General features: G+C 38.2%; 1 protein-coding gene across 3 annotated transcripts; it reads left to right on the plus strand.

Annotated features, from left to right (window-relative positions):
• Positions 1 to 10,231: 10,231 nt before the first annotated feature.
• LOC107658905 (vascular endothelial growth factor A-A-like) lies at positions 10,232 to 22,014 on the plus strand. 3 transcript variants are annotated; one of them, XM_016447622.1, is made up of 8 exons: positions 10,232 to 10,645; positions 11,756 to 11,798; positions 12,399 to 12,595; positions 12,864 to 12,940; positions 13,377 to 13,409; positions 17,690 to 17,749; positions 19,942 to 20,088; positions 20,575 to 22,014. In XM_016447622.1, exons 1-8 carry the CDS (start codon positions 10,478 to 10,480, stop codon positions 20,594 to 20,596), a joined length of 747 nt encoding a protein of 248 aa, XP_016303108.1. In that variant the 5' UTR covers positions 10,232 to 10,477; the 3' UTR covers positions 20,597 to 22,014. The 3 variants fall into 3 exon arrangements, with proteins under 3 accessions (XP_016303108.1, XP_016303109.1, XP_016303110.1); XM_016447623.1 differs by lacking the exon at positions 17,690 to 17,749; XM_016447624.1 differs by lacking the exon at positions 17,690 to 17,749 and having other exon boundaries at positions 19,945 to 20,088.
• Positions 22,015 to 22,829: the final 815 nt, after the last annotated feature.

Here is a 22,829-nt window from a genome sequence, read left to right on the forward strand (position 1 = left end):
CAGTCATTAGAGTATTAGTAGACTGTCTGCTTAATATCTTCTAACACTTTATTTTGATGGGTCCACAACATACAACATACTATGAGAAACTTTGCAAGTATATGTCAACTTATTCTACTAACCCTAAACGTAACAGTTTACTCAGAGTTAGTAGACATGTAGTTGCATAGTTACTTATAGTTAGTAGAATATCTAAAGTGGACTATCAAAATAAAGTGTTACCCAAGACTCTCCTGTTCTCTCCTTCCACATGTCTGCATTAGTATTTATCTGTTACTATTTCTCCAAGGTACCTTGACCGCAACGTCAGAAGTCAAAGGTCATAGGTGTAACACCCTCGTCCGGTCAAGCACAGAAGAATAAGGATTTTAGGAAGCATCGTGTTTAGCTGAGCAGTCAGGCATTTGACATTTCAGCCCAGCTTTGAATCCTGTTGTTGGAACAGAGCCTTCTTCAGGAGAGCGCTGATGACCCTTACGAAAAGAAATTTATTCAAGTGTGCTATTAGTATACTTCTTTTAAACTTAAACGTAAGTATACTACTTTTTGGTAAGGGGAGGCCTAAACACTGTCAGGCAGCTATGACCCAAACCAGTGAGGGGTTACTAGCTTTACCGTCCAGAAGACAACAGGGTATGTCTGTCTGCCAGAACTAACCAGACTCATAAATCGTGGCTTGAATGTGGTTTTATCCACGGTCCACCCATACAGCCTTGATCTGCACCAAAAGGCACTCTGGAATGTATTCTGGTTAGTAGAGTTCTGGTGCTGCATTTTTGGCACCGAAAAACTATTAACCTTATCTTCAAGACTTTTTTTCTTATCTCTCTCAATTCAAATGCATGTGAACTGCAGAGAAAGTTTATTTAAGCTTGTCTGAACAGCACTACAGCTGTAATTGGAGGCATCTGCTTTCAATGGAGATTTTCAAATGAGTTTTGAGTTCAGGTTTGTGCTTGATTTGTTTGCTGGTAATGGTGTGTTTTCTTGTGCATGTAAAAAGAATGACCCTATCTTTTCAAAGTGGGTTTACCATGGCCTTCTGCCTGCCTGGGAAATGTCAATTACTGGTAAAAGCATTTAATATAAGAGCATGTAGTCTATACCCAGACACTCTTTCATGCACCAAACCACCCAACTCAGACTGTTAAACATCTAGTCTCTTCCAGGGTAGTTATTTGGAAATGCCTAGATTGAGGTACTTGCATAATTTCCCCAAAATCTTATGAGTTCCCATAAAATACATAACTGTGTTCATGAAGACCTGCCAGTAGACACGTATCCCACACAGAATGAGAGAAACATATGCACACTTTAAGACTCGCATGGAGCTTTTTTTCATAAGCCGGAATGAAACATCTGCAGAACGTAACCTCATGGAGTGATAGTGCTTGGAGGTTTGAGTGATTGGTACTCGTCTCCTTTGAAGGTATCCAGCAGATCGGTTAAAGTTACAGATTGAAAACTTCCTCGCGTAATGCCATCTGTAATGTAAAAGGTGATTTAAGTGTGAAGAGTTTACATCAAGGTCCGACTGCCGCCCCCTGCCAGTTTTTTCCAAACAGTTATATCCATAAAGATTCTTTGAAGTGCCATATGACTTGGTTTTGACATGCTAGGCCATACAGAGAGCTAAGATATATGTCATGTGTTTACACATGACTGGTATTACATACTGGTCAAGTTTCCGAAATATGGTCTAGTATGTTGTCCTCCTGATGCCAATCTCGTGTATTTTAGATCTGGTGCGCTGCAGGAACTGCACGGCCGAAAACACTCCGTAGCAATTTGTCAGTGTTTTTCGAAGATATTTACATTTCGAAGAATGCTCATTCCTCTTCTCTTAATATGTCTTAAATATGAAGGGAGTGTGAGTTTTTATCAGGTTTCTGGGAAATGTGTTGATGTACGTGCAGCATAGGGCTATGCTCTTAAAGGTTGCGTCAGGTCGGGTAGACGTGCGCTAAACCGCCGCTGCGCACTTGCCACAGCTGGAGGGGTCGAGGGTCACTCGCTCTGCCAGCAAAATGGCAGTGATTTATTGGCCGTTTAAGTTTAATGACTGAATTCATCTGCTTTGTGTCCTGTCCAAGAATCTGTCAGGGTTTTTCTGGATGTCCTGGTCAGTGCAGACAAACACAGAAGTGCTGAGGAGAGCTGACATGCTGGGGTCTCTCTGTTGGTCTAATACTCCTCACAAGTCTCTTCACTGACAAAATGACTGCTGACTTGTTTGGGCCACCTAAAGCGAGATCAGACATTTGTGACAAAGCAACCGCTTTGCATATCCGTATTTCAAGTTAAATATTAACACCTGTATATTTTTCCATTATCTGGAGAACATGTGAGCAGTTCATGTCCATGCAAAAGTCGCCCACATGATGCTGGAACGTTGCTGGTGGTTGAGAGGTTTTTTTAGTGTGTTGCTATGTGGTTTGCACAAGTCAAAAGAGTTTCAATGCAGGTGTATGTTTTTCACTCGCGTAACTTCCCACAAGGCTTAAATCAATCTAATTTCTTAGAAAATAACAATTTGCTTGAGAAACATTTGATATGACAAACCCCTCAAGGAGAACCCCAAAAAATGTCATCTGGAGAAGTATCACAGACGTCATGAAAATACAAGGCATGTGTTTTAAGTTTAAGCTCTTCGACAGCAGAGAAAACAGCACAAAATTTTGTTGCACTGACCTGTATTTTCAGATTGCAATTGCACAGAAAATTTGCTTGTAGTTTAGAACAAACCCCTACCCTAAGTAGTTTGCTGTTCACATGCACGTACACAGTCACACATTAATGAACATGTATATGTTTACACTTCTTGCACAATCAAATTGTGCAATGCAACCATTGCACATTTGTAATGCAAATTTCCCTGTAATACATATATATATTAATAAATTGGTTTGAGAAAGTCATTATCTCCTCCTAGAGGTCAGACCTTAAGACTGTTCAGAAGTTAGTCGCTAATCTTAATCTCTTTTTTTTTTTTTTTTACTGATCCGGTTTACAGTTTTCGAAAACCAGACTATCAAAACCACCAAAATTCCCATACACTTTTATTGAAAACTTTTATACAATGAGACAATTTTATCCCAAAAACTTTTATACAATGGGACTTTTGGTGTTTTTGAATGCTATAGCAAAGCTTAACAACTCCCTCCTGAAAAAAACCCCAGCTAAAACCAGCCTAAGCTGGTTGACTGCTTTTGGCTGGTCTCCTGGTTTTGCTGGTTTTTCAAGTGTTTTTGGCCAAGCTTAAACCAGTTACTTTCAGCTTAAACCAAGTAAGACTAGACTACCATCTTATGCTGGTTTGATGTTGTTGTTTTTTAGCTGGATTTTTTTCTTTTACTAAATCAGATGGCTTTAGCTGATTTTAGCTGTTTTTTCATTCATGTTAGTAAATCTGTCTGTTTTTCTATCTACTGAACATTCTAGCTTTGAAAACTATTGAACTAAAACTTGAAATTATTTCAAACTTAAAACCTTCAAACTTAAAGCTGTTTAAAGCTGTTCAAACTTTCTGCCTAGGCTTTCTCAAGCTAACTTAAAGTTTGTCTACAAACTTTACTCATCTAGTTGGCCTTTACTAATGCTGTATATCACTTATATCTGTGTTTTTTTCTCCCGTCTTTTCTCCTATCAAATTATCTTTGTTTTTCTTACAATCTTAGCTGAAACAGCAAACATTGATGGATGTGGAATATGGTATCATGCTAGTAAGACAACTATGGGTCTTTGAGGATGAAGTTTACCCTGTATTATTCTTATAAAAAGGAAAAGCGTTATGACCAGCTCCTTTAAATGAAGTTGTTTATATAAACCAACAAACCAGCATTAATATATTTATCTCTCACAAGAAATGCTGTCTCTTCCACAGCCTCAGCTTCCTGCTGGATTAGTGCTGGGTGTGTAAAGATCATGATGTCTGTAAAGAAGCTCATTTTGTTGTACACGGACACGTTCAAATCGTCCAAATATGATTTATTTGGGTTGGCACTTGCGAGGTGAGTGACTAATCATACTGGGAAAAGACTGGCATTTATTAAAAATGAGGCTAATATGCCACCTCCAGGAATGATGTAACCACATATACCCAGGTTTCATGATGATCCAGGTTTCAACACTTCCGAATGCTTTTTTTAAGAGAATATTACGAGTTAAATGAAAGTTGAGCTTTGCCAACAGCTTCAGTGCCTTATACCACAGAAAATCATTTCAAGTCTTTTGACAGTTGTTGGCTTACAATGAATGTCTGGAGCAAGCATACAACAGATGCTGTTAAGAGAGCTGAACTTTTATTTAACCTGGAAAATAATTTTGATTAGTTTCAAAGTAAAGCAGACCTGATTGAAGGTTCGCGTTTTCTCAGCATTCACCTACGACCTCCAAAATCATGTTTGAATCTACAACTTCCTCCTGACGGCTATGGAATATTTTCTGACAAATATGGCAGAAATTTTCCCCACTTCCCTCCCTGGATATCTGAGCTGTGCTTTTACTGGAAGCTCAGTTCTGGCGTTTAGGGTAGAGTCTAATCTGGGCCTGGCTGTGAGCCATTTCATTCTCCTCTGACACGGACCTGTGTGAGTGTGTGTGTGTGTGTGTGTGTGTGTGTGTGAGTGTGTGCGTGCGTGTGTGTGTGTGTGTGTGTGTGAGTGTGTGTGTGTGTGTGTGTGTGTGTGTGTGGTAGGGAGTGGTGTATGCATACAGTACTCGCCCATACCTGAGTGAGTGAAGAGACTCTCTTTGTGAAGCACAGATCAAGAGATGAACACTAGACGGAACTAGGAAATTACCTATGAATATGATGACCGTGGAATCGAGTGGAACGGTTTTGAAAATAAAAATGCCACTCATTTTCTCAGTAGAATAATAGATAAAACTTAATACAAGCATTGCACATTTAATCTCTCTTTTTTTAACATTTTAATGCCTGTGTAGAAAATGAACTGGAAAATATTTTAAACCCAAGGCCGCTGAAAAAGTTGGTGGTCATTTTTGCACTCTACTGAACGATATTGGGTCGTTTTTGGTGGCTTCCCATCTGTGGGTCAGTGTTTGTGTACTGAAGCTTTCTGGAACAGCAGTAGGAGTGTAAACTTCATTAGTTTTGTCTTTACTGAGTTTGCAGTATTTCTGACAGGTGGCAGTGTAGCTCATATATGTCTGTTATTTTTCAATTAAAATCTGACGCACGAACCACAGTAACAAAAAACAAACGTCTCTTCTCATTACCTCCTACATCAACACCTCACTTTTTAACTCATTCTGTACAGCTCTCATCTTTGTCTTTTTCTGTCTTTACACAACTCTTTCCTGTTTTATTTGAGTGTATCCACCTCTCTTTCTTTCTCTGAAACGTCCTCCCACTCCTTCACCTTGCACTCAAGGTTACCTCTAGCACTCAGACTAAACAGCCCTTACTGAGGTGCGAGTCTGTCTGAGTGTGTGCTGAGAGCGAGCGCTGGTGCTTTTCTGCAGCTGCTGAGACTTGCTAATTGGTGACTATCACCAAGATATGCAATCAGGCTGTCTATCTAATGTATTTCACATCATAAATTATTTTAGTAATCTTACTCCAAGTGGCTTTCGCTGCATGGTCAGTGATATGGGAGCAGAGTCCAATGTTGCCAGATATGTGCAGAAAAACAAGCAACCTAGTCTGACAAAAAAGCCCTTAAGATAAACGGCTTGCTTCACAAAAACAAGCCTACTCCAGTTGTTTGTTATTCAATGGATGTGTGGTTTATGCTTTATGGGGAATTGCTTGACCTTCATTGATCTGAATTATTTTAGTATAAACCTAAAGCAATAAAAAAATGCGACTTATAAACCCAAAAATGGAAACTCATGTATGTCCATATTTATAAGAGACTTTTAATAAAAAACAAGCCAAAAATGGCTTGTATTAAGCGGACATGGCAACACGGACAAGCCACTTGCACGTGCTATACGTTTAGTGACAGGCAGATGGCGCCAATGCAACTTGCAGTAAACCAAAATGAGTGAGGAAATATTTAAAAAAAGAGATAAACATAGGCCCTATTAGACGCTTTTATGAGGAATTTATGTAATGACAAGGATTTTGTTTGAAAGCACTTATCCATGAAAATCTATCCAGAATTTACTCGATTCATAGATGCCCTTACGAAAAAGAAGTTTATTCAAGTGTACTATTAGAATACTTATTTTAAACTAAAAATAAGAAAGTATACTTTCAGTCTACATTTTATGTACTTCTCAGAAATATACTTAAAATTACTTTTAAGTATACTTCACTTATACTTAGAAAAAGTCTAAATATATTTGAGCTATATTTGTGCTCTGGGAATCCATCTTTTCATTGTTATACAGTAGGGGGCGCTATTGCACATCTACTGTACAAAATTTCCAAAACACAAGCAAAGAAGGAACCGAAACAACAGATGCTTCCACATGTAATGTAACACGATCAGACATGAAACAGCATCAAAACTGTGTAACGTTATGGAATAAAATGTGGACCCATGAAGAGGTAATGACTGTCAAGCTTTGAGGTGTTGATCGACATCTACATTTTGATTATCATTAATCTTTTTTGTTCAAAATGTTGTTTATTTGTTTCTTTATTTTTATTTATGAAACTTACCCACATTCATGTTTTTATAAAAAAGAATGCATGAAGCTAGAATAAAATGCTTTTGTTTACAAGCAGATACCCCGTTCTTTCTTTTGATGTTTTGTATGTTCAGATATTCATATAACAAAATATATACAAATTAATACCTAAATAGGGACATAGTAGTATACTTAAAGTATGATGTAAAGTTCACTTGAAGAAAATTTACGAGTATACTTGCAGTATAAAACTACTAAACTAGTAGTCTACTGAGACTATACTTCAAGGTGTACTAAAAATGCTACTACAAGTATTTAATTAGTAAACTATCAGTATACCTATAAGTTCACTTTTAGTATAGTTGCAATACAAACTAAAAAACAGATGTAAACTAGTTGTGTACTCAAAAGTTTACTACTGTTATACTTAAAGTATACTTAAAAGTATACTTTTATATACTAGAAAGTGGGCCAATTTAGTCCCAAGGAGTATTGAAATAGTACACTTGCAAGTATACTACTAGTACGCTGATATTTATATACTTACTACATAAAGTATACTTAAAATATACTTGAACTGTACTTAAGTATACTTAATAAAATAAACTTGAAGTATGCTTTTTGGTATAAGGGTGCCTACGTGTGAAATAGCCACATGCTAAAAAAAACTTCCCCTATTGATGCAAAAATAAAAAAAAGTACTGAAAAAATACTATCCTTTAATCCGTAATACGCATATAAAACGTTTTGATAAAATACCCATTTTCTTCTGAATCTGTGTGTCTATTTAAACGCGATGTCGTCTTGTAAATCCTCGATCAGTGGTGTTGTGGAGTACCGGATTGACCGCGGCTCACATGTCCAGCGCGCGCTAGGAGCGAGTCGGTCTTTTCCACGCGCGCGTGCGCACCCACACACCTGTACGTGGTGATGGACACACACACACACACTTACACATGTGATCACGCCCTCATTACCTAGCACTCTTTCCGTTTTCCACGCAACCTTGCAGATGACCGAGAAGCCCCCAAAAGGCGTCAGCGCTGCCGTCATGTGATGCGGATGATATTCAAACTGGGATTACGCACATACTGCAGACCGCTACGCTCCTGCACGTAGCTACAACCCAGCATTACGCAGCATTATGGTTAATTCATATAAACTTATATACATTATATATTTATTACATTTTACAATATAATAAATTATATAAAGATTATGCCCTATTTCAATCTAGCATTTTACATTTTACACAACTGTTAAGCGTACAAATAAATATATAAAAAATTATGTACAGTCATCCTGTAATGATGGTTCACTATACATCGTCTAGCTTTGTAGCCTATACATCTACTTACCCAAAACAACTGAAGTTGAATTAAACTATCTTGAATTTGACTTGAAATGTTTTTATTAGAACATCAGCAGAGCTGGTCATTTATATAGCGTCGCCATGGACAACAGTCATTACTCAAAAGTATCTGACCAATCAAAATGCAAACTTGCAATAAGAGGAACTGTTGGCTCAAGTGACTAAATACTAGCCATAATTATATCAAGCACCTAAACATAACTGATGCCAGAGAATCTCTTTCAGTTATCATTTGAGTGAAATCTGCGCATCGACTCAGAAGTCCACGCTGACACCACTATGGCCACGCCCATCGCGGTGACTCGTCCAATGGCGTGAGTTTCATTCGCTGAACTGACCGACAGCTGAAGCTGTTCGTTAAAACCGGGCAACGGCGGCGTCCGTGAACATTCATAACGGCAAGAGGGAGAATTTGAGAATCAAGACGACAAATCCAGCAGGAAGCGGAATTAAAGCAACCTTCATTCGTAGGGACTAGAAGTGCGCTCGGATTTTGCATTTTATCTCAGCGCCTTTGTGTTCTCTCTGGTGTCACTGTGCTCTCCACTAATACTATACAGTGTCGGCAATACTCAGATCTGTATCAGAGAGTGAGTTTCTGATCCATTCTGCGTCCCATTCCCAATGAACGCAACGCACTTGGAAACGGGCGGCAGGCTAAGCATGGGATTACTTTTGTGATGTGGATTGTAATAGCCCTGGAAGAGAAATTTGATTTACTTCTCAACAATGTGAGAGGACCTGCGTCCTGGATTCTCATATTTCTGGATATTCTGAAAATAATCGGCAACAGCTGAGAGACGCTCTGACACACTTGCCGTGGATCTCAATCTCTCTGTCTCTCTCAGGTGTCTGCATGCGTGTTATGGGACCAACATGGGACCCTCGTTGCCCCTATAGGTCGGACCCCTTGTGAAGAAGCCTTTACTCATGTCTAACTTGCTTTCTGAGACCTTTACCAATGCGTTTGCTAAAGTCCGCCTATCATCGGATAGGGTTTTAAAAAGATTTATTCGCCTTATAAATTCAGTCATGAACTTTGCCGTTCGCGTGCTCCAGTTATTTCTTGTGACGCTTCTGTATTTTTCAGCTGTCAAGGTAAGTTTTATACACTTGTGCATGTATAGTGAACGAACCCGACGTATAGGTTGAATTCTAAATAATGTTCTTTCGAATGTAATGCGTCTGCGCCACTATATTGCACGTCCTTGTGTGTCCCCTTGCGAAGTCACTGACCATGTCTTGCCAAGCCATTCAAAATCAAGCAAATCGGACCACCCCACAGTGTGCCATTTAACTCTGTAGACAGGATACAACCGGGGGAATTCAACTGTATTCACAATCAGAGTCAATTCAACTGTTTATAAGTTTGTTGTCGATTTGGGTGAAGGCCCTATCATAGCCACCTTAGTGATATTACGCTTTAAAGGCGCAGTAGCGCTTCAGTCGGACCGGGTACCAACAACATATCCGGCTTCTGGAGATCACAATGATGAGATATCAGTCATTCAAGTTACGATTTGTGCCAGCCTTCAGGGAATTTTAACCACACCGATTTGTTCTTGATGAAATTCGAAACTTTATTCATATGTATAAATACTAATAAAAGTGCTCATCAGGCAGTTTGATGAGAAGTTTGTATTTACAGCAATTGAATAACGTGATTCTCAGCTATTCACAAACAAAAATGATCTAAAACCATATGAAACCCAAGAAAAAGTTATTAATGAATTAATGAATTTCATATATTTAAAAGAAATTCTCAGAAAGCCCCATTTGTCTTTCATGTTGTTTTCATGGTTGACATCTTTTGATCAAAGTCATGTTTCAAGTGAACTGCTTGCATGTCCGTTTTTGGAAACTTAACCTGAGTTAACTTGAGTCTGCGTTTCAGACTTGAGTTGTTGATAGGTTTACTTGAGTTACATAATATTTTAAAAATGAAATGTTTAACTATATACACAAGCCAAAAAAAAGAGTAATTATTTGTGATAGCTAACATTATTACGTTTTATGATGAACTTTGGCTTTGAAATGAAATTAGGTAATTTGTTGCATCATTCTAAACCTGTGGTAATGCGGTGGTTGATAACTAGTCAAACCCGTTGGGACTCATTTGATTAACAATTGGCAATGAATATGTACAACTGAAGAGTGTTTAACTATACATTTCTGACTAAAATTTCTTTTTTTTTTTTTTTACCACAGAGTGCCTACATACCCAGGGAGGAAGGCAGAAGCACATATGTTGTGATGTGGATTGTAATAGCCCTGGAAGAGAAATTTGATTTACTTCTCAACAATGTGAGAGGACCTGCGTCCTGGATTCTCATATTTCTGGATATTCTGAAAATAATCGGCAACAGCTGAGAGACGCTCTAACATACTTGCCGTGGATCTCAATCTCTCTCTCTCTCTCAGGTGTCTGCATGCGTGTTTTGGGACCAACATGGGATCCTCGTTGCCCTATAGGTCGGACCCCTTGTGAAGAAGCCTTTACTCATGTCTAACTTGCTTTCTGAGACCTTTACCAATGCGTTTGCTAAAGTCCGCCTATCATCGGATAGGGTTTTAAAAAGATTTATTCGCCTTATAAATTCAGTCATGAACTTTGCCGTTCGCGTGCTCCAGTTATTTCTTGTGACGCTTCTGTATTTTTCAGCTGTCAAGGTAAGTTTTATACACTTGTGCATGTATAGTGAACGAACCCGACGTATAGGTTGAATTCTAAATAATGTTCTTTCGAATGTAATGCGTCTGCGCCACTATATTGCACGTCCTTGTGTGTCCCCTTGCGAAGTCACTGACCATGTCTTGCCAAGCCATTCAAAATCAAGCAAATCGGACCACCCCACAGTGTGCCATTTAACTCTGTAGACAGGATACAACCGGGGGAATTCAACTGTATTCACAATCAGAGTCAATTCAACTGTTTATAAGTTTGTTGTCGATTTGGGTGAAGGCCCTATCATAGCCACCTTAGTGATATTACGCTTTAAAGGCGCAGTAGCGCTTCAGTCGGACCGGGTACCAACAACATATCCGGCTTCTGGAGATCACAATGATGAGATATCAGTCATTCAAGTTACGATTTGTGCCAGCCTTCAGGGAATTTTAACCACACCGATTTGTTCTTGATGAAATTCGAAACTTTATTCATATGTATAAATACTAATAAAAGTGCTCATCAGGCAGTTTGATGAGAAGTTTGTATTTACAGCAATTGAATAACGTGATTCTCAGCTATTCACAAACAAAAATGATCTAAAACCATATGAAACCCAAGAAAAAGTTATTAATGAATTAATGAATTTCATATATTTAAAAGAAATTCTCAGAAAGCCCCATTTGTCTTTCATGTTGTTTTCATGGTTGACATCTTTTGATCAAAGTCATGTTTCAAGTGAACTGCTTGCATGTCCGTTTTTGGAAACTTAACCTGAGTTAACTTGAGTCTGCGTTTCAGACTTGAGTTGTTGATAGGTTTACTTGAGTTACATAATATTTTAAAAATGAAATGTTTAACTATATACACAAGCCAAAAAAAAGAGTAATTATTTGTGATAGCTAACATTATTACGTTTTATGATGAACTTTGGCTTTGAAATGAAATTAGGTAATTTGTTGCATCATTCTAAACCTGTGGTAATGCGGTGGTTGATAACTAGTCAAACCCGTTGGGACTCATTTGATTAACAATTGGCAATGAATATGTACAACTGAAGAGTGTTTAACTATACATTTCTGACTAAAATTTCTTTTTTTTTTTTTTTACCACAGAGTGCCTACATACCCAGGGAGGAAGGCAGAAGCACATATGACGGTGAGTTTCTTCTGGGCCTGGCACTCAATGGTGTCACCCAGAAACAGGACACATACAGATTCACTGAGTATAGCGCCCTCTAGTGGACGGGTGAAGGAACGCACTGCCGTGCCTTTAATCAAACTGTCACTGCATAGTTTTGGATACATTTGTAGTATTTATTAGAATCTCACAAGCCAGTGTGGTTTGTAATACTTCTCAACACGCAAACCTCCAAGAGATAATTTTGAGTAAGCATGCATTGCCAACCCTCTCATTGCTCAATCTAAACTCAGAGAACCAGATGACATTTTAATAAAATGAACTGTTTTTCTTCCTCGTGTTAAAAAACAGACACGCAACTGTACAGAACATACACACAGGTTACTTTAACGTGTTTTGGGGTGTTGTTTTTTGAGGCAGGCAGAGTGCAACACAAGGAATGTACATGGTTCATATGGACGCCCATCTCAGTCACAAATTCTTAGAAGGGCTACCAGATTTCCAAACAGTGTTGGCCTTGAAGAAGAGCAAAGACCATCTCGCTCCCAGTGGTGCAACTTGGCCTACATTTCTTGGCAAAAAAGACAACTTATTTCCCCTTTTTCTTTGAACTTGCAGTGGTGCCGTTCATGGAAGTGTATAACAAGTCTCTCTGCCGTCCTCGGGAAGTGCTGGTGGAAATTCAACAGGAATACCCTGATGACACCGAGCACATCTTCATCCCGTCCTGTGTGGTTCTCACCCGCTGTGCTGGGTGCTGCAACGATGAGATGATGGAATGCACCCCTATCATCACATACAACATTACCTTGGAGGTCAGAGACCCCTAACTTCCAGACTGTTGCTCCCTTTTTTTCTCTATTTTATTTCTTCCACTATCCGTCTGAATCTTGTTAAGTCTACTTTTTGGAAACCCTACACTCCTCTACTTTGTCTCCCATACTCAAACCCTTAATCTTTCTCTTTTTGGCCAAGCCAGCAGGGCTTCTCCTGAACAAGAGTAGCCAATTTTTAGGTCATGTTGAATGCAGCTTTCCTGTTTGTCTGTTTTAATGTGTTATTGCTTTTTTTCTTCTTCTGTAGATTAAAAGAGTGAAACCGCTCCGTAATCAGGTTGACTTTTTCATGAGTTTTGCAGAACACGGTGAATGCCAGTGTCGGTAAGAAGCCCCATTTTAACACGCATACATACAAAGAGATCTTTTTTATAGCTTATTATACCATAATTACCACAGACAAACCCTGTTCTTACCCCATTCCATTTTTAGAATTTATTTTCTTTATTTTTATTTAGAAATAAGTGTTACTCTTGAACAAAATTAGACTTTTTACTGAAAGTAATATTGTCCTCAAAGAAAAACTGTCAGATTTAGCAAACCTTTGGGGATAATTTTATAAACACACCCACTTTCTTTTGTCTTTTATTTTTTTCTGCTCTATAATTGTATTTCTAGCTGTATTAATATAACTGAGGGGTGCAAGTGGACGTTTGTCTGCTTCTGTACAATTTTATATGTGTGCAGGTCTATTTATAAGTGTGCACACAAACAAAAATGTTCACTGAGGTAATGTCTTGCTTTTTTGTTGCTCTTTCAGGGTGAAAAAAGATATTCCGGAGAAAAGAGAAAAGTAAGTGGCGTTGTTCTAGTGTGGTGATGTTGTATGTGTGTGCATGCTTCAGCTCTCGCTCTATTTTGTCATTTCTCCCACCTCCATCATTCATGCATTCATTCTCATTTCCTAATCTCTTTATCTCAGTCACCCTTATCTCCAGTTAGGTGTATTCCTTACTGTTTTCCTTTGCTTTCTGATCCTTTCATCTCATCTCCATGCTTTTCATGTTACATAAAGCCATAAAATCTGATCGGGAGAGAACAGTGGAGCTCTTCATTGTTGTTGAGCCAAGCGAACAGGTGATTTAGATCTCGAAAATATTTAGTGGCACAATTGTCTAACTAAAGCTACACAAAAACTAGGACTGGGTGATATATATTGAAGGTATACATGATATTTTTTGCTAGCAATATGAATTTAGAATATGTTTTTTAACTTATATGTTTGCTAAAGAAGCTCTGGAAACTCATTGTGTGTTCCCAAGTTTAAGAACATTAAGACTAAGATCTTTTCAAAGATATTTATTTCAATGAAACAGTTCAGCTCTGATTTGAAAATTTGTTTATCACTCAATAAATGCATTCAGTGCTTTAATATATATAATCCTTATTATACATGCTTTTTATATGTTATAATCCTTTACTCGGTGAAAAATAGTGTGGAAACATGCCTTGTTTATTTTAAAGTACATATTTACTATTTTTTTGCATCTACAATAGCTGTTTAGTTGAAAGTTTTTTTCCTCTGATTGAAAAAAGCACTTTATGAAAGTCTTTATGGAGCAAATATATGGAAGCTTTGTCACGCCACAGAAAAAAGGTAATTGCGAATTTTTCTCACAATTCTGACTTTTTTCTTGCAATTTGAACTTTTTCAGAAACAAATTCAGAATTGAGATATATAAACTCGCAGTTCTGAGAAGAAAAGTCTGAATTATGAGATATGAAATGTCTGAATTGCGCGATACAATCTTGCAATTGCAAAAAGTCACGCTTGTTTCTGCCATGAAATAAAAACAGTTATTCACTTTAGATCTTATTGTTCTGACTTACAGTTCAGATTATAATTACTATTATTATAATATTACAAATTATATACAGATATACATATTTTTTTATATTGCCCAGCCCTAGCAAAGGACCAGAACTACTGCTTTTGTTAATGCAGCCGTTCCAGATTTTAAAAAAGTACACTTCCATAATGTACTTAAAGTGCTCTATTTTTGCGCACTCATTTTGTACTTAATATACTAAAAATTATTATTTAGTACTACTTAAAGGGGTCATAGGATGCTACATGCACTTTTACAAGTTGTTTGAACTGAAATGTGTGTTGGCAGTATGTGTACACAACCACCCTATAAAATAATGAACATAGCAGTCGTCATTTACTCACGACATCTGAACTGCTGAAGACGCAGTGGATTCCATTGTTTCTGAAGGGAATGCGCCCCTGATCTACATAAACGCATCTATTTTCGCGCGAATCATTCATGATCCAGCCTCATCTACAGAAGAAGTGAGTATAATGTTTCGTAATGAATCTTTGCAAATCGCCTTTCCTAATAATGTGCTAATTAGCAAGTTTCACGATGAATGTGGCTAAAGTAAACAGTCTCTCTGAGAGCAGCTCGGAAGAGAAGGGCGGGGTCAGCAGAGCTCATTAACATTTAAAGGAAAATGCTACAAAAACGGCTTGATCTGAAAAGAGCTGTTTTTGACAGGGTAAAAAAAGGTGTTTTTTACACTACCATTGAGAAATTTTAACCAAACTATGTTACAGACTTTTCATTAAGACCCTAAAGAATCATATCAACTTGTGTAAAATGGGCATCCTATGACCCCTTTAAGATAAACCACTTGTAGTACACTTGATCCCATCTTTCATACACTAGTACACTCAAGTGTACTACAAGTGGTGACTAAATAAATTTTTTAAATACGGAGATGGTATGTTAAAAGCGCATTTTAGTTCATATTTATGGTGTCCCAAAATAGCACAGCTGAGAACACTTAGTTAATCTTAAGTTTATCTTAAGTAGTACTAAAGAATCATTTTTAGTATATTAAGTACAAAAGTAGTGCGTGAAAATAGAGCACTTTAAGTACATTATGGAAGTGTACTCTACAGATGAACTGAGATACTCTCTGACCCGTACACCACTATCTGATCTCACTTCCTGTTTGACGTCTTCATGTCATTGCACGTTGGTTTTTAGGTGTAAATTCAGTCCCTCAGGTATGTAAAGAGCCGCGTGAACAGGTGTGTGAGTTTCGCCCGCTAGTTCAATGCCCTCGCCCCACATTCATCTCTAAGCTCTGCTTTATGATCTGAGGTTCACTGAGGTAAGAGAGGGATTTGTCTTCTCTGAAGTGTCTTTATGTCCGGCGATAAGACAGCGTTTTGTGCATTTATTTACGAGGCCGTTTCCACTCCTCAGAGGTACCGCAGCGGTCAGTCAACCCCTTCTCTGAAGACACCCTCTCGCCAGAGAATGCGGGCCGAAGTGTTTGAAAGTTTACTGAAGTTGACGCTATTGCAGAGGGTGTTGATCTTGTGGCTGATGTGTTACGGGTCAGAGGTTATCTCTAGGGGGTTAAAAAGTTGAAATGCTTTCTGGTTCTGGTAAACAAGTGGCCCTTTGGCACAGAGGCTGTTCCTCAGCGTGTTCAAAGACAACTGCCTCATAACACGATTGAATCTGACCTCGGAAAACAGTGAATGTAATCGTAGGTAATCACCCGCCCGATGTGTCAACAGTACAGACCTGATGTTCTGTTTAAAGAGCTCCAACTTCGTAACGTTTGTAAGAGATGCCTAAATTAGTAAATGTTTTCAAACATTTTTAGTCTCAATTGCATCTATATTGGACATCTTGTAATCCATTTATTTTCATCACGCATTGAAAAACCCATATTGGTCAACCGCTAATGCAAATAACCATATACGGATCGCGGCACATCAGTTTGTACTGTGCTTGTGATTGTGAGATAGGTGAAAGTTCACATTCTTGCTGCCTGACGTGTCTGACGTGATATGCCAGGATCTTCAGCTATCTGAAAGATAAATGGATGTGTATGTTGCCAGTACTACGTGTTGATTTGCTGATTGATCATTATAATGAAACGGCTTTTGACGGTTTCCGTTAGAAGTCTCAGTTACACTTTATTTTAAAGGGGTCATATGATGCAATTTTAAAGATCATTATTTTGTGTATTTGGTGTAACAGAATATGTTGACATGCTTTAATGTTCAAAAAACATTATTTTTCAAATACTGTACATACTGTACATACGGAAAGTATTCAGACCCCCTTCAATTTTTCACTCTTTATTATATTGCAGCCATTTGCTAAAATCATTTAAGTTAATTTTTTTTCCTCATTAATGTACACACAGCACCCCATATTGACAGAAAAACACAGAATCGTTGACATTTTTGCAGATTTATTTATGCCAAAAATCATTAGGATATCAAGTAAAGATCATGTTCCATGAAGATATTTTGTAAATTTCCTACCATAAATATATCAAAACTTAATTTTTGATTAGTAATATGCATTGCTAAGAACTTCATTTGGACAACTTAAAAGGCGATTTTCTCAATATTTTTATTTTTTTGCACCCTCAGATTCCAGATTTTGTATCTCGGCCAAATATTGTCCTATCCTAACAAACCATACATCAATGGAAAGCTTATTTATTCAGCTTTCTGAAGAAAAATTGACACTTATGACTGGTTTTGTGGTCCAGGGTCACGTATGATTAGGGTTAGGGTTAGGATTAGGGTTTGGTTTAGGATTACTTGCATGTAATTATGCATAATTTATTGTTATTACAATAGTAAGTACGTGTGTAACAAGGACACCTTAAAATAAAGTGTTACCAAAGTCTCTAATATGCGAGAGTTAAAACTCGCTAGTGGATGTTGAGCTTTGGCTCAAATTGAATCAGTTTGTCTCTGTTTTGGAATCCTGCAAACATTACTGAAGCTTTTGAAGATTTAATGCCTTGTTTATTTATTGAAACGTCTTCGTGTGAGAGAATCTGAAGAATTGGCGAATTTCCCCAGAGCCTGGCTGGCTTTTAATTTCGAATTCACGTCTCACGGAGTTTGCTGTGGTGTCAGGCACTTATACAAGAATAAGAAGAGACATGTTTGCTGATGTGTCCATCTGGATAATTTTAGCACTACGTTCACTGCAATCTGACTGTGTTGGATGATCTTTTGCAACCACTCCGATTCAGTTTTTGTTTTTCAATGTTCTTCTTTGTTTGTCATGTTCCCTTTTTTAGAAAATCCCGGAAGGGCAAAGGCCAAAAGAGAAAGAAAAACCGTGAAAAAAAGCGGGATTTGTACGTCACCTCTGCGTTTGCCTCCTCTCACCTGCACCTGAGTGTGGCACTCTTGGTCGTCAAATTAATTTGGGAGGAGATTTTATGCCTCCTTTAATCAGTACATTCCTGTCAGACGTTGTTAATTGCCATTAATCCATCAGCTCCTCTGCCATTTAATTAAAACTGACCATCCCACAAAACCACATGCCCGATCTCTGCTTTCACAGAGCTTGACTCACTAATGCTGATGCACATGCTAAAACCATTAACATTAACAAGTTTGGACAAATTGTTTCTTGTAAAAACAGTACAAGCAAGTAGAGCGCAACCACCCACTCTTTCAGTTAGAATTATTTTTCCATTCATTCTCTTTAGCATTTCAAATACTTAAGCCTACAACCAAACCGAGATAAATCACAGGACTACAACTTTTGATTCGAACAACGCAAGTATTTGCAAAAACGTAGTCTTTTATGAGAAAATGAACTATTCATCCCATGCAGCATTGTGAATGATGCAATCCAAACAATAGCCACAATACACTAACAAGTCTGACAAGTCATTGAATACAAGCGTAAAATAAATTATACAGAGACGAGTCATCTTATATGAGATGTTTATCGCAGAATAATCAAATATATACATTGATTGCGAGTATAGGAACTCCTTGGATTTCATCACTAGCAGTGCTTTATGGAAATAGTTGATTGGGGGTCTCAGAAGTAACCTTTTAAAGGAGACTTGTTCTCATTTTCAAGGTTGGTTGTTAGAGAATCTTTCTTGTGAGTAGTGCGGCACTTCATGGGAATTAAGAAATTAAAAAGCACCATCGCTTAACAGCTCTCTGAGCTCATAGGTCTGAGAAAATTAATGGGATTTCTATTTCTGGAACCCTACAGTTGCGCTCTATAGGTTGTGCCACAGGACCCAATAAATCAAGCTCTATGATTGGAGGAGGTGGGCAGTGAGGAGGTAGATGACATACAAACTCACCCGATCCACCCAGCATGGCTTTCAGTCGATGGTACTAATCTATTACAATATTTGTGTTGGAATCACAGACTTGTTTGTGCTGCTTCCTGTTTCTGGAATGTTTTTTGTTCTCACAATTGTATTAGGACTTACCGTCATTCTCGCATCGGTTGTGTCCTCTCTGAAATATGAGAAGGATTGTGTGAGATGTTTTTTTAATTCATTGCTGTGAGCTTGGTCTTGTCATGCTGCGTGAGCTCTGCATTACGAAAGTCAAACAGCCTGTTTACTTTGGTGCTTCTCCCAGCAATTGGGAAATGAAATGTGTTTCAATGAGAATGAAAGGGCGAAGAAATGCATACATGGGACAATCTGCTCCTGTGGGACTGATGCTTTTGAGGTCAGTATTTTCTAAGGGCTGGGGTTTGGGTTTACATATAAAAAAATTAAATTAGATTTGAGGCTTGTTTAGACAAAGAGCAAGAAAGTCGTTATTTTGCACCACAACTATTCACACTGAATTTTTGACATTCTCTGAGAAGATTTGGATTTCAAATTTGGATGCAAAATCTTACTGTGGCTTAATGCTAAAAACATCATTGAGATGCTTATGTGGGTTTAAATCTGACTTGTGACATTTCCCAAACACGATCCTCTTTCTCTCAATGAAAATGGGTAAAATAAAATGTTCAGACTTTGTGTAAATAGGTCTTTACACTGTTGTAATTTAAAGGCAGGGTTAAATGGAGAATTTAGACTGTGGCTTTGATAAGCCTGTCCTCAATAAGGTCAAATAATGTGTAAATCTTTCTTTTGGAGTCCAATGTTTTGTACTGTACATGTGTCCTGATGATCCTGATCCAACACTTCAAAAAGCAATAAACAGAAACACAGGATTTTCATGCAGTGCACTCTCTCTGACTTTTATTCCAGTATGCTTTTCTGAATCAGATTATTGTTGTTGTCATTATTTTCTTGCATCAACTGAGCTTGCAGGTGCATGGCCACATCCTGCCTAACTTCAGCTATTCACACTCTACAAATCCCCCTCGGACCCTCAGAAGGGGCAAAACCATTTTACCAGACGAGGGTGGCTCAAAAAACGTACTGCTTGACTTACCGAGTGCCTGTGTGTGTGTATGTTTGAGTGGAAGTGTTTAATAATATTTGCCATGACTATGTGTCAGCTGTAGTCTCCCCCAATCCTTTTCCTTTTCTCTCATTCTGTCTCTTTTCAGTAGTCAGTGTGAGCCTTGCTGTTCTGCGTGCTCTGAAAGGAGAAGAAGGTTGTTTGTTCAAGACCCCGAGACGTGTCAGTGCTCCTGTAAACACTCTGAAGCCGACTGCAGGTCTAGACAACTAGAACTCAACGAAAGGACCTGCAGGTGTGTTTGTGAATCTACACTTTCTTGTGAATCTACACATGTTAGTGCAAGACTGGCCTTCCTGTTTTTGTATTGTCATGCATATCCCTTGACAGAAGATGTGTGGCTCTTTCGTCTAAAGCAATAATTCCATCAGAATTCTCGTCATTATTTACCTACCAAACCTATATGACATTCTTACTTGTGTCGAACACAAATGGAGATGTTTGGTAGAATGTTCATGCTGCCCTTTTCCATACAAACAGCTGCCGCTTCTTTAAATGTCAACTTTGTTTTATTTCTCCTAAATTTAGTTGGAGAAGAGTGGAAAGATAACATTTCATGAGAAATTGAGTTGTTTAAATCTGACTACAGTTTAAGAAATTGATGCATCTCTTCCAAAACTATAAAAGATAACCTTTTTGACAGGTTAAATCTTCCTGTCTAGAGTAAATAATTGAGATGCTCTAGAGATTTCATGTATGATTTTTCCACTTACTTTCCCAGATGTGACAAACCAAGGAGGTGAACCGAACCGAACTTGAGAATGGACTCTGACATGAAGGAATATTTCACAATAATTCACAGCACTTTGAACTTTCAGCTTTGAACTTCGCTCTCATTTTTCCGTCCCGGAGATATTGAGCGAATGAAGTGAAGGGGTTCGGGGGAGGTGGGGGGTTGACAGTCAATGAAATGTCCTCTCTGTATATGTTCATGATTTTCATGTGTGTGCGTTAAGCGAAGCGAGAGACTGAGGGCACAGGATTTGAATTGCTGCTAAAGGGTCTTCGGAAAAGACCTGCGTAAACGTTTCTGATCTCGGCTGGCGTGCGTAAAGTCGTACTCAAAATCACTCAATGAGACACATCACTGGATTTGGGTCTGCTGTGCAGTTTTTCATGTGAATCTAAAGCGCAAATGAAAAGTTTGGAGGACTGCAACGATGTGTTGGCGTCCACTACACGCTGTGGAATCATTCCTCCCAGTACGTGAATACTGAGAACAATGCGTGTGTTTTTAGAGACGGACAAATGATTGGAGTTTTGACGGAAGGCTGTCGTTGGAATGTCACGTCATGGAAACCCGCTGGCCGCTGGGGTAAATGTTTGCAACAGAGCTCTGACCTTGACAAGGCAAACACAAGAGGATTTTGGTCATATTCACTCCTTAAAGGGATATTCATTCTTTGACATGTTTGGAAACCACTTTGTGTAGATCGTGTGATTAGATTCCATGCTTCCACACTACTGGGGATTTAAGATGACGATTTCGTGATAGGTTTTTCGTTGTCATTCAGCTAGTCTTGGAATTTTAGTCCAAATCTATTCCCCTAAGCAATTCAGTAATTTATATTTTCAGTATTCTATCTCTTTGTATTTAATTTGACCTATTTATGTGCAGTGTTATGTTAAGATTATTGTCTGCAAACCTCCACGGCTGTCTGGAGGAAAAAAAGCTTTTCATCCAGTTTTATTTTCCGTAGATGAACAGAGAAACATTCCTAATACTGATCAGTGAGTCGTGTTGCCAACTGCCTTGACTTTGCCGCCTTGCTGCAGATGTGTGTGTGCCGTGTGATCTCTAACAAACAAACTGTGTAAATGTGATTTTGTGTGCGAATGTTTGTGCGCGTGCATGTGTGAGTACGTTTTGGCGAAACGGTCTTGATGTCAGTGTGACATAAATATTGAATAACAAATATAGCAGCCAAATGTAAATATAGGACAAACCCACGTCGCCATTTACTTCTACTATAATAAGATCTAACAAGCTGAAACACTATGCTCAGATGTGGTCTGATTTGATTGGAGTTTTACATTATTTATTTACTCTATGTAAATATGTTGAATATTAACATCTTTTTTGTGTCCGTGTAATGTAGTACAGCATATTTATTTTCAAATTATATTGCCTTTTTTCTATAAAATTTTGTTTGAAAACTCATGATGTGTTACGATTTCATGTATTTTGTCATTTATTACATATTACAAAAGTAGACTATATTCTTAAAGGGATAGTTCACCCAAAAATGACAATTCTGTCATTATTTATTCATTTTATTTACTCACCCCCATGTCGTTCCAAACCCGTAAGACCTCCGTTCATCTTCGGAACACAAATTAAGATATTTTTGATGGAATTTGAGAGCTCTCTGACCCTCCCATAGACAGCAAGGGTCCTTACACGATCAAGGTCCAGTAATTTTACGAAGCTACGAGAATACTTTTTGAGCGCAAAAGAAAAAAAATAACGACTTTATTCAACAATTCGTCTCCTCCACATCACCTTGGTGCCATTTTGGAGAATATCCATTGAACGTAAATTGCATATGCTGTTTTGTGTCAGCTGTGCCACGAGGATATGCTGTTTTTACGTCGTTTATGCTTTGATTTGAACGAAAACAATGTATCCATATGGCGCAGCTGACACAAAACAGCATACGCAATTTACGTTCAGTGGATACTCTCCAAAATGGCACCAGGGTGATGCGGAGGAGACGAATTGTTGAATAAAGTCGTTATTTTTTTTCTTTTGCACACAAAAAGTATTCTCGTAGCTTTGTAAAATTACGGTTGAACCCCTGATGTCACATGGATTATTTTACTGATGTCCTTGCTATGTTTCTGGACCTTGATTGTGGTAATTACATTGCTGTCTATGGGAGGGTCAGAGAGCTCTCAGATTCCATCAAAAATATCTTAATTTGTGTTCTGAAGATGAACGGAGGTCTTACGGGTTTGGAACAACATGAGGGGGAG

This window comes from Sinocyclocheilus anshuiensis, unplaced genomic scaffold (assembly GCF_001515605.1).
Source record: "Sinocyclocheilus anshuiensis isolate Anshui unplaced genomic scaffold, SAMN03320099.WGS_v1.1 scaffold283, whole genome shotgun sequence".
NCBI lineage: Eukaryota > Metazoa > Chordata > Actinopteri > Cypriniformes > Cyprinidae > Sinocyclocheilus > Sinocyclocheilus anshuiensis.